This window comes from Ceratina calcarata, unplaced genomic scaffold (genome assembly GCF_001652005.2).
Source record: "Ceratina calcarata isolate Rehan_Ccalc_2016 unplaced genomic scaffold, ASM165200v1 scaffold253.2, whole genome shotgun sequence".
In the NCBI taxonomy this organism is placed as follows: Eukaryota; Metazoa; Arthropoda; class Insecta; order Hymenoptera; family Apidae; genus Ceratina; species Ceratina calcarata.
The window spans coordinates 129,632-142,532 of record NW_017147346.1 but is presented as its reverse complement, the minus strand read 5'-3'; the positions used below and the strand labels follow the sequence as shown (position 1 = coordinate 142,532).

General features: G+C 38.3%; 1 protein-coding gene across 2 annotated transcripts in view; it reads left to right on the top strand.

Annotated features, from left to right (window-relative positions):
- nAChRa7 (nicotinic acetylcholine receptor alpha7 subunit) overlaps nt 1-12,388 on the top strand; it is a 213,064-nt gene extending 200,676 nt beyond the window's left edge. The window contains exons 9-12 of one of the 2 annotated variants that reach the window (XM_018021446.2): nt 2,175-2,284; nt 2,718-2,883; nt 3,447-3,844; nt 5,440-12,388. In XM_018021446.2, the coding sequence (XP_017876935.1) occupies nt 2,175-2,284; nt 2,718-2,883; nt 3,447-3,844; nt 5,440-5,607 (842 nt within the window). In that variant the 3' untranslated portion in view covers nt 5,608-12,388. The remainder of the gene's footprint in view (nt 1-2,174; nt 2,285-2,717; nt 2,884-3,446; nt 3,845-5,439) is intronic. The other variant, XM_018021447.2, reaches the window with a different exon arrangement.
- Nucleotides 12,389-12,901: the final 513 nt, after the last annotated feature.

The window sequence follows — 12,901 nt, the reverse complement described above, 5'->3', positions numbered from 1 at the left end:
TATGCAGATGCACTTAATGAAGATAAACATTTAAAAGCGTAGTTTTACATCATGGAAATGTTATGATAAAATTGTCTCAACTTCTGACGAGGAACCTGACAGAGATTCTGGGAAGTAGGTCGGGTTAATATCGCGCGAAACTTAAAGACGATACTATATTTTTGAGGAAATGACACACAATTCCAGAGAACTCGATTTCACGGCGAAAGTGACTGTGTCAGAGAGCTGCATCAAACTTTTTCCTTAAGGGTAGAACCTTCTTTGTTTAAACAAAAGGTTGTTCGAGGAATGTCGTTCTTCGTGATTTCTACCTTAATTAGCTCGTAATTGCGCGGAAAGAGAACTTCATCCTATCGTTGAACGTTTTTAACTCGAGTCGAAGGAAGTTTAATTTATTTCCAACTTAAATGGTCTTTTCTCGAACAGAAATTGGAACGTCATTGTAATTATTTCGTTCTATCAAAGTGTCGAACATTTTTAGAATTAATACAGCAATTTCAGTTGAAACATCCACGTACTAAAATTACATTGTACAGTGGCTTAATAAAGTACCGACACACTTTTTAAAATAGAATAACTTTTTTAATATTGAACCAGACAGCATAAGCATTTGTACGATAGATTTAGTTTACTTTATATATAATGAGCAACAGGAATTTTTTATTGGTTATAATCGCGAAGAAAAAAGTGAACGTTGCATTTTTTAATTTTTTTTTTATTGGTATCTCTAACTAAAATTTTAAACATCCCATTTGTAGATCTAAGGAAGTTACATAAAAATCGGTGGAAGTAGAAAAAAGTTAGACACGTCGATAAATGTAAAAATTCTTCGATTTATCTGAATTTTAGACTGAAAGTGATGAAAAACTGCGATTTATGAAATTTCTAATCTTTGTAGCTTAGAACGACATTAACCGATGTTAATGAAACTTTATACATGTACATAACTTGTTTAGATCTACAAACGGGATGTTTCAAATTTTTATTAGAAAGCCTGATAAAAAGTTAAAAACTCTGTTCTTTACTTTCTTATTTGTTACTTCGACGAATAGAAATTTATTAAAATTTTTTATTACGCATCAAATAATAAACAAAGTCTTGTAGCACTTTATGGAAAATTATGTTGTTTGGTCGAATATTAAAAAAGCTATTCCTTCTGGCTAAGCCTAGGCTTTCTAGGATTTCATAAAAAATTATGTTTGTTTGGTACAATATTAATAGTAGAATTACTGACTTTTTTTATACATGCATTTCTGCGTTCAAAACCAGTCATTTTGTTCGGTTTTGAAATTCTAGTGTTAAAAAAGTTATTCCGTTTTAAAAAGTGTACCAATAACTTTTTTGAGCCACTGTATACTTAGATAGTTTCCTTGATGCAATACATTATAATACCATTGTTCTCTAGAGCAAGGTTCCACCTTGGAAATATCGTAGTTTACGATATTGCATAATAGTCGCCATACCATGTTTCACATTCTAACTTGATACCACCCACTGGGAAAAATTGTATATTTTCTCTATAGAGCAAGGCAAAACGTGCCCTACGTCGAAGTTTATTATAATGACGTCTACAACGCGAAGAAAATTCCTCTTTTACCATTTAAAGTACATCATTAAACTGCATACCGTGTTCTGAATTCAAATTTGCAAGGCATTCTATATGTTCAACATACGGAAGACGTAACCAAGGCAAAACGATATTAAAACGAAGTTCAATTTTCGTATTTTTCAATTATATCCGTAAAGCTTGGATCTATTAGTATCGGATAAAATGTTTCCTGCACGTAGTTCGCACGATTATCTTAGACCATGATCTGGTCAAACGCGTAGAGGAGTGGATTGTACGACGAGTCCTTTATGCTTTACCAACGCGACAGTCCTCCTCGATCGCGTTCGTGAACTAAACAGTGGCTGTGCGATAGCGGTAGTCCGTCTGACAGTGGTAACGGATCGTGCGGGTCAGACGCGGAGTTGGCGAACAAACACTCCCTGACGTCTTGATTGGAAACGCTCTGAAATTGACGTCGCGATCGAACTGAATGGAATCGTGATCGATTCTGCTCAATTCTGATTGAAATTACCTTGTCACACTTTTTCTAATTCTAAGTAAATTGAACGTCGGTTTGATAAAATGTCACTGACACTCTTATATATATTATACAATGTTTTCGCAGGAACGTATTTCAACTGTATTATGTTTATGGTGGCCAGCAGCGTCGTCAGCACAATACTTATTTTGAATTATCATCATCGGAATGCTGACACCCACGAAATGTCCGAATGGGTAAGCAGTGCAGAACAACTTTTTTCCTTTGCTACCAAAAATTTCTAAGAGTGATTCCACTATTATTGAAATTAAAGAACGTACAAGTTTAATGCTGTGGGGATACAGGGTGGATCACCTCGATTTTCATTGTTATTATTATACGTAGCAAAGCATGTTTATATAACATTGAATGATTTAAAGAGAGACACATCCTGGTGTAAGCTGTTTTGTAGAGATATGAAGGTCATTAACATTTTTAAAAGTGGGATTGTATAATTTTTCCTGCACCGATTGATGAAGTATTACCATTGAATTGAACAATAATGACGAAAATCGAAGTGGTTATATCTCTCTATCCCTGTACAACAAATATAAAATTTTTCCAATCATGTATAAAATATAGTCTATTTATTATGTTTTATGGATGTAACTTCGAAGTTTCGACTTTCAGGTGAGAGTGGTATTCCTTTATTGGCTGCCTTGTATACTTCGTATGTCACGACCAAGTGAGAAAGAAGAAAAAGAGGCGCAAAAGTCTCAAAAACCGTCTCCAGTCATCGGTAATTTAGCGTCCCGAAAAAGCATCGACATAATTAGTCGCAAAAGCATCGACTTAAGTACTGACAACATTTATTACTATCTGTGATGTATAAATGTTTTATTGTGCCACACCGAACACTAACTCTTTCACGTTCACTATACCTGTTATAAAATAATATGCACAATACACGTCGAAGCACACCTGACTTGTCTCAAGTCGTGTGCATGCGTGTAAATAATTTCAACACGGAGATGTCCCTGAGAAAGTAAAATGTTGCCAGAAACTGTATAATCATTCATTCTTCCATCCGAACAATTTCTTATTATTTTGTACTATATTATAAATATTGTCTCCTTTAGAAAGTATTTCATACTCATTTCAAATGTCTTTCGACATGTCCTTTGGTGTTCTTTAAATCTTTTAAGTTTCTGTAGAATTTCATGAATAACTTGTTTGTAATCCCAAATCCCATTCTATTTGATCATAAATATATCAAGATTTGTATGAGTAAATGGCATAAGACACAGAATTGATCTCTTTTCTATAAAAAAATCTTATGTTTGATCATTGTATCATTTGTCTCTGAATCTTGAACTGCGTTAATCAACTATTACTAATCGATTTACTGGATCGAACCAGGCGCTGGTAAGAGTCACGGTGACCTGGAGCTTCGTCAAAGGAGCAGCAAGTCCCTCCTAGCGAATGTCCTGGACCTCGAGGACAACGCTCTGGCGTCTCACAATAATCTCCTAAACAACGTGTACAGTACGCCCGGGCCGCACCATCACACGATGGGCCACGGGCACAGTCACATACACACGACGCCCCATCATCATCACAGCCACGCAGCGACGCCGCATCATCAACACGCGACGCCACTGGGACACTCCTCTTACCCGGGTCCGATCCCGATCAGTCACACGCCGCACCATCATCCACATCCGCCGGACACGCCTGGACCCCAAGTCGAAACGATACTACAAAATGCGTGTTTCTGTGCCCGAAACGAGCTCGTCATGATCCTAAAAGAAATTAAGGTACGATTCCCAAATAGATTAAAATTCTCTTTTGGATTTACATGATGTAAGCAAGTATTTCTTGCGTTTAAATGGTGCGAGTTGGTCGTATGATAGAGTACATGGGTCATGCAATGAATCACATAAAATACATTACATAAAAATAAGAGAAAAAAGATATTCAGTAGAATAAACGTTTTTATATCTTGCTCTTTGTAGTAGTAGTTTCATTTCAGTGTTTCTGCGTTTGCCATTGCTCCTACACAAACGTGCTCTAACGTTCTTGGATCTTTCAAGCATATGCGACACTTGTTTCCTTGTACTCACATTTTCATTACTTCCACATATAAATCTCTTCTATCATCTTATCTCTTTGTTTTTTCTTTTTAAGTATTCTGGCCTTTGCTTTTCTTGTTCTATCTTGCCATTCGATGACGAATAAACTTGTATTTCTGTCCCTTCTGTCGCATGATGTGAATAGTTTGCTGACGAACGCGAAACCATTCTCCCTTTTCCAATGACTGTTTGTACAGGGTTATTAAACGACCCCCATCCCCTGTCTAATTCCCGAGTCAGAACTGATACTCGAAAGTCAAACACTCGAAACCTATCGGCGCTCGTGATTACAAGTTGAATATTAAACGGAAAGTTCGCGTATTCCGCTATGCAGTTATGGACAGTCATACTGATAATTCAAATTCCGTAAGCATTTCGAAGCATTACAGATGTTCAATCAATCCGCGATATATTATTGCTTTCCACGGTACTGACGTATTACTTGTTCTGATTATTAACAACGTTGTCCAATCATTCCTCTTCAAATGTTAATGGTTGTTTGCTAATTGGTCAGATCAAAGTTACAATTACCCTCTCACGCGGTGATTATTATTCACGATCAGAGAACCTACACCTTTGCATGCAAATGTTTCGCAGATTGATCCCATAGGATACCAGCGAGAGAGTTTAGGAGGTCGCGCACCGACGCAAGTTCAGAAAGGAGACAGTGATAGAGGATAAATTAGAACTCTCATGCGCATATTATCGCGGAGCTTTGTATTAATGTATTCTGGCTGGGAAAGGAATGTGCCTGGCGTAATTTCAAGCGCCCGCGAGGGATTCCTAATTACCAAATGTAATCTGAAAATCCTCGGATTTAAAGATTCAAAAAGAGAGTCGATTTTATTCTGATTTTTTTTTAATAGGATAATCGTCACAATTATGGAGGTTAATTATTGATCCAGACAACTTCTATTCTAATCAATTAGACTCGATGTACCATTTGTGGCCACCTTAACAGTTTCCGTATCATATAATAACAAATAACGGTTGAACATTGTCAATCACCAGTGACTGACATAGCGCGTAATGTGTTAATTAAAACAAAATAATGGAGTACTAAGAGTGAGAAGACATAGATAACGATACCAACATACCAGGCTTCTGCAGATATATTCATTTCAATAAAACTAACACCAGAATATCTAACATATCGAAATAAACAAGGTATTGGTGACAAATGGTGGAGTGACCACAAATGGTACAGCTGCCCTGTGGTAATCATTAATAATCGCTTCGTATGAGGAAATGAACGGTCGCACGTGTTTCCCCTGTTGCAGATAATCACGGATCAGCTGAAGAGCGAGGAGGAGAACACGAAAGTGACGAACGACTGGAAGTTCGCGGCGATGGTGATCGACAGAATGTGCCTAATCATTTTTACTCTGTTCACCATCATCGCAACCATCACCGTCCTACTGTCGGCGCCGCACATCATCGTCACGTGATTCAGAAAAGCACAGGCGGCCGACGGAAAGTCGGTCGTCGATGACGAGGATCGTGCGTTGCGCATTATCGGTGCGGAGGACGGCGAGGTACGCGAACTCCACGACAACGACGACGACGGTGACAGTGACGATGACGATGACTATACCGACTGTTACGGTGGCTGGAAGAGAGAACGGCTCGCCGAGTGGATCGTGGCAGAGGCGACGGCGTTTCTCCTGCGGTTGGACGGCCGGCTGTTCGAGACTCGGAGTCGTGTGTCGATGTTACGCCTCGTTTCGGGATAATCCGCACCGGGATAGGAAGAGGACACTAGGCTCTTCGTATTAATTTACGATATAAAACGAAATAACAGAAACGGAAGCAAAACGGTATATCTCATCACAGTAGTTCACATTTCGAAGAGGACGCCTTAGCGAGACTTGATATAAATTGCTGCGCCGAGTTTAACGGCCAGTTTAAAAGGGACACTGATAACAGAAGCGCTCGCGCGCGCGCATACACGCAGACACGTACACACATACATACATACACGCGAACATAGAGTACACGCATACACAGCCAGTGAACACGCCAGCCACGCCGAGGTATGGTATGCGCATCCCTTGTACGCGTATTTGTTCCTTGTTCGAGACCTGGAACGCGGACGATCGATCGGCCGATATTCGAGTTCCTTTCGATTCGAGCTCAAAGCGACTTTACAGTAGATCGCCAATAACAATCAACAGTTTGCTTTTTACTCTCGAATTTGGAGAATTGGATGGCCCAGTATTGTAAGACCGTCGAGGGGTTGATTAGGGATGGGATCAAGTTCGACATGTACTCACGAATCCTATGCGAATAAGTTTCATTTCATAGGTTCCGATTAGTACTCAAAAGCAATAATATTTTAATGATTATACTTGAAAAGTATTCACTTTATATAAATTGATATCGAACCTCAGAATGAATGCTTACAAGTTTCGAAAAAATACTTATAAGTTCTTCGATATTGAAAGAGATTGAATCTTTCGTAAGTAGTACTCGAATCTTGGAAATCAGAATTACATAGTTGATTTTAAACACTCTATTTATTAAATTCATAATTATTTAAGAATAATACTTCATTTACAATACTTGATTTTAGCCTAGATCATTTTTTAACAATGACATATCCTGTTTTTGAAAATACTATTTCTAAAAGTACAGAAATGGCTACAGAGTGGAGGCTATGACTGTCATTACTGATGCTGAAACTTACAATTCACAGGATATGTGCCCTTGTGAAAATCCGATAAATTATGAAACTCTAATGTTGAATTAGATTGAACATTAAAGGACAGCATAATTGATTTTAAAAGTAAGAAAGAGTAATGAATAGAAAGACCGGAGACTTTCTGGTGCGATGTTTATAAAAGTTTCGAATAAGTTCGACTAAAATTCGAGTGTGCTTGGAAGCGTTGCTTCCGTTTACCAAACTACTTGTGAAAGGTTCGAAACTGTCTGGCACAGGTTCGCCTGTACTTAGGAGTTCTGTTTTTATTTTCCGTAGTATTTATAGAGAGTTCGAATTCAATTAATGAATGTTCGAACCCATTTGCGAGGTACTCGATCCCATCCTTAGGAATGATTGTATATGTGGAAGTAAGTCGAAGGTATGGAATAAATTTGTTTCATTTGAGATTTTGTTTTCGACAAAATCAGCTTCGAATTTCCTCCGAGTACACATGCACTTAACTATATCGTAGTTAAATGAATTTCGATGCAAACAATTACTTACCATTTATATAAAAACGTGAACCCTTTGATCTTGATCTATGGGGTCTTATTAAATCAAACGTTTATTCCGAAGGCAATATAACTCTTCCGCAATTAAAAGCGAGGATCATTTTGCCGTTCTGGGAATTGAAAATTCGTGCACGAAAATTTAATCTGGAGTGCGTATTTATGAACGCAGTATACATTTTCAACGAATGAATTAATAAAATAAATCTTAAATATTTCGTGCTTTATTATTACTCATACAGAATATGTTTTGTATCGACATTCGTTTACCCACGACAGAGTCAAATGGATGCGTAACTGAAGGAAGTTTAAAGTCAATTTTCTTGAAAACAAAGAAATGAAATTCTGAAATGAAAGAAAATTTATTATCCGACTTATTCTCTCATATACAATCATCTCCTTGCACTATCAATACTGAGACATCTGGCATTAATTCCAAAACAAAAATAAAATTTGAAGAACTGACGTTCTTCAGTGAATGCTGTGTGAAAATTTCGTTTAATAAAGTCGCCTTCGAGACTCGCTTCTGCTATCGTTTGCACGGGATGTAAAAATCGCGCGTGACCGCGTGTGAAACGCGCACCTACACGCATTACATGCACACATTAACATACGCTCAAAGATACAAGAGACAGAGAGTATAGAGCACTGAGGATTGTCGTTGCGGTTGAATTTGTTAAAAAGATAAATCAAGTTATGGTCGACGACCATGAAACAATTTTTCATTCGGTCCTGGTTGCCAGTGTGAGAATCTTGTTGCGAAAGAGAGCTATGATAAAGAGAGAGAGAGAAAAAGAGAGGGAGAAAAAGAGATATATATATATATATATAAACAAGAGAAAGAAGCTGAAGAAGGGTACACTGCTCCTTTTATTGTGCTTATAAAAAAAACTAGAGAAAACAGAAAAGCGAATTTGAAACAGGGAATGAGGATACACACACGATTAAGAGCAAAGCGCACACGTTAAATATTCTGAAAAATGAAAAAAAAAAGCAACAAAAAAAGAGAATAATAAGTAAAGAATAATAACTACATACAATGAACTGCCAAGATGATATAAAAAAATGCCAGAGAATTTTATTATCACTAGTAAGTAAAAAAAAATCGACGACAACTTAAATAAATAAATAAATAAATAAATAAAAAACGAAGGATTTATACTGCGATTATAAGGTGGCGTGCGACAGCGCGACGTTTAAAAGAAACCAACCAAAAAAATGAATAAATAAAAATAAATAAATAAAAATATTGTTCTTTGTTAGCTCGTAAGAGAAAAAGAATCCGGCAAAAGGCAAGCGGGATGATGACGGGTACACGAACCGAGTAGTCTTGGTGATGATGATGATGATAATGATGATGATGGTGACGATGATTACACGACGATTTGACTTCTATAGCGCAGCATCTCTCTTCACGTGTTCTTTTTTTCTTCCACGCGTTTTCTTTCCCTTCTATCGGCGGACATCGTTTGTTGTCCCTCTGTAATACGCTTGTACAAGCGCACACACGGTTACACACTCTCTCTCACGGACACTAACACTGAGAAGAAACGTAGACACCGCGCACTCTGTTGCATAGAATAATCTTGAGGACACGTACACGCACACACAGAAACGAACAGGTGACACGCGGAACACACGTATGAACACGTATACACACTTTCTTCGAATCTAAACGTTCTAGGGAAGCAGGCTTTCGCATCCTCGAGATCCACGCGAGACTTCCGGTTCCAGTCGACCGACTGACCGTGGTTTGCCTTGGAATCGTCAACGATCATCTGACACATGAATGACAGGAAACATTCGTTTGTGGATGATTGAATCGTATCGAATATTCATTTATTTTATTATCCTATGGACAGGAGAATTTTATCGTTGAGAACGTATTGGCAAATTGACAGATTCGAAGAAACAAGATATTGCACGATTTCAAGGCAAACCGTTGATGAAATATAAAAAACGAAACAAGAGGCGTCTTCTTTCGCGATCCGGGACTCGGGGAACGGTTCCAAGGCGACTCGAGGCAACCGTTCAGCGTGCATTTACTTTTTTAAGTCGGGTCGCCTTGGATCGAAGCGAGTCCCGACCTGTTTTTTTTTACAACGACGACACGGCTTCCTTTTAAAATTAAATAAGTTCCCGAACGAGATTTCCGGCGGACCGGTCAGGGCACTCGCTTTTTCTCATTGCCCAGTTCGTTCGATGAACAGGCCGCCCCGCCGCCGGTTCGTCGTGAGTCGACTCGTTGCTCGACGATCTGTGAAAATTACTGCAGAGATCTCGAGCTAATAGCCGAAGCCTGATCCTTGAATAATTCTCTTGCTCTTTGACCGCACGCTATTCGCCCTAAATGGCCAAACCATTTTGCAGCTCGTCTCTGTCGACGTGCCCCAACCCATCCCCAACCCCCCAACCTCCCCACTCCGGATTATCCGTCAACGGACGTGCGACTGTTCCGATTGAGTTGTATATTTGTGTCGCCCGCAAAGCCAAATCCTTCTCCCAGGGATACAAGAATATAAAAATGATAGAAATAGATTCATTCAATTTTTGATTTCGTTATAAATGAATAATTGTTGTATTAATTGTAACTGCGTACAAACGAGAATGGATCGATGTGACTTTGAAAAGATAAGTTGAAGAACATATGTACGTTAGAATTGTTTTGAATACTAAATAGGTTTTCTTTCCTGCAAATTGACGTCACCATTGCACTGCCACAAATTAGATTCTTGAATTAAAGAAACATAATCATTTGTCTGAAAGCAATCGAAGGTCCAGAAAGGGTGGATCTCAATTTTTCGAGATCTTCAATTATTTCGTTTGTGCTTTTCTGTTGAAAATTATTCCAATCCCGACTGTACGTATCGTTAGATAAATCATTATTATTTAATTCAGTTTAATAAGAATATCGAATGATTATGTCTATTGTCTTTGTACGAGTTACAAGAATCTTGATTATTTTGTGAAATTTCGGTCAGCCACGAATCTGGAAGCGAGAAACATTTTAGTCAATATATACAAATGCTCAGTAATTAATATACATGTATATATTCCAGTAATTAATTTAAGTTCGTGGCGCGACACGGAATTTCCGGAAACGCGGATTCGGTGTCTTTGGGAAACAGGATTGTCTGCGCGAGCTGTGAGAGTCTTCGAGTTTTCTAAGCGACGCGTTACGTTTCATACCGTAGCTGTTGTCCACCTTTTAGTCACGCGCACGCCTAAGTTTCTACGACCTCGTACGATCCCGTCGAAGGCGCGACAAATCCAATATCCTTAATGCACACGATTTGAAGAATTACGAAACGATAGAATTAGACAGCCAGGTTAATTTATTCCTCTCGTACAAAAATATGAGATCTATGACGAAATTGAAGAGAATTAAACAAGCAATCTGGTCTACCGTGTTTAAAAAAAAAAAGAGAGGACAGACGGGTGGAGAAACAAAATAAAGATGGACTCGACAATTGGACAGGAGGAAGCATTGTCATCGCGACTGACAGAAAAATAAAAGTAACATCGGAATCTCGTTAACGGATAGTCTCGCAGGCGGGTTTTTGTTGAAGACATAAAATGCAACTAAAAAGCGGAAAAAAAGATATTTAAAAAAAAAAAAACAGATTATTATAGCACGTTTTGGCCATTGGCATTGACGCGACAACCAATCACGTTATCTTTTAAATATTATTATAATGGTTAAACAATAATAATTACCAAAAAAAAACCACGTTGTTAATGATGTTAAAGGAACGATTAATGAAAAATAAATAAATAAATAAACGTAGAGAATATAAAGTATAATCGATAAACGCCTCGATTGGTGGAAATAATCCATTCTCGATCTTTAAATCAGCTAAACTAATTAAACTACACTAATGAATTTAATTAAAGTTCTTAATGGTTCGCGCCGGGAGGTTTCGGTAGAATACAGTATTACGTAGGGGAAGACTAAACTGAAAAAAAAATACGTTTAAAACTATCGCGGTTATCTCGAGCGAGTGACTCATTAGAGAAGCAAAATAAAATAATTAACGAAAAAAAAAAATTTAAGGGATTCGCGGAAAAGTCGACGTTCAAAAGTTTAAAGCTCGTCGCGCATATTGCGTCGAGGAAACGAGGAGGCCTGTAATAAAAGAGCAACTATATTACGTCAGAGGGTAACAGTGAGAAAGGTTTTAAGAATCGCCACGGTCTTGACGGATCCGTTACGCGGTAAAAATATTTTCCAGATTCTCTTAATCGGACGTTGAACGTGAAACGAACGGCAAACCGTGGCCGGGTTTCTCCTTCATTTCTTTTCCGCAGAACGCGTACGCTGTAGTTCAAGTTGGTGGAAAGACGCCGCATGTCGACGATTTATTATTATGAAAAAACGAGAAAAAAAAGAAATGAGAAAGAAAGAAACGCGATCCGACCTGTCCGGTGGCCAATTTAAGCGAAACGATCGGTGGCCAACGTCCCAAATGACAATGCGACCTTTAAATTAATTTATACCGAACCAGTCGGACGTACACGTTGAACAAAAAATCGGATTCGGACGTGAATCAAATTTAATTGCGCCGGGGGACGGTATCTAGCGGAATTTGCGTCACGTTAATGAGTTAATAATTGCACCGAGCGGTACTAAAACCGGATCCATCGAGAAGCAATGTGTAAAGGAGTAATATATCGCAACACTACGGGTAAAAATATATAGCGATTATTTATAGCTGTTAAAAACGTGTTAATAGGATATCCACGAGAAAATTGTTGAAAACTGCGCGATTAATCCTGCGTGGTGGTAGCACGTGTCGATAAATTAAATGAAATTGGCCCCGGAGCGGTCGGCCCGCCTCGCGCGTCGCGAAATCATTTTTAATCGTATCTAAACAAATGTTAACGTAATCAAATTAAAACGCTAATAATTGTTAACCCGTGAAGTAAACACATCGAGCCTATCGACAGTAATTGTATTAATTAGTCCTTATGAGAGAGAGAGAGAGAGAGAGAGCGAGAGAGAAAGAGAGAGAGAGAGATGAAACGAAAGAAATAATTAAATACATAAATAATAAGTCGGAGAGTGACGCGAAGACGTTAATGGGCAGTATTAGGAAAAAAACAGTGATAAAAATGATAATAGAAACGGTTAGCCCTTGAAGTTCCGACGTTACTAGGGAATTAAAGGACGGAGTAATACGAGGGCGACTCAATAAAAAAAAGAGCGTTCGACTAATTAAGAAATTATTATAATTGTTCTGTGAAAATTTACTTACTTGTTGCCACATATCGAAGTCAAGTTGGAATTCGAAACGAATTGCTCACTGAATATAAAAGGACATGGTTTAACGATATACTATTAGAAAAGGAGATGATGGAAAAGGAGAACGAAGGAGGGGATTGATCGAAGAAAGAATTATTCGTTGCTCACAGGTGCTCGTTTATTGTTTTTTAAGCTGCGAGGTTTAACGAGGGGTCGTAAACCTGAGGCGAGGATAAATTAATGTACGAGTGTACTTTCAACGTTCAAGCTGTTCACGAGATTCAGGGTCT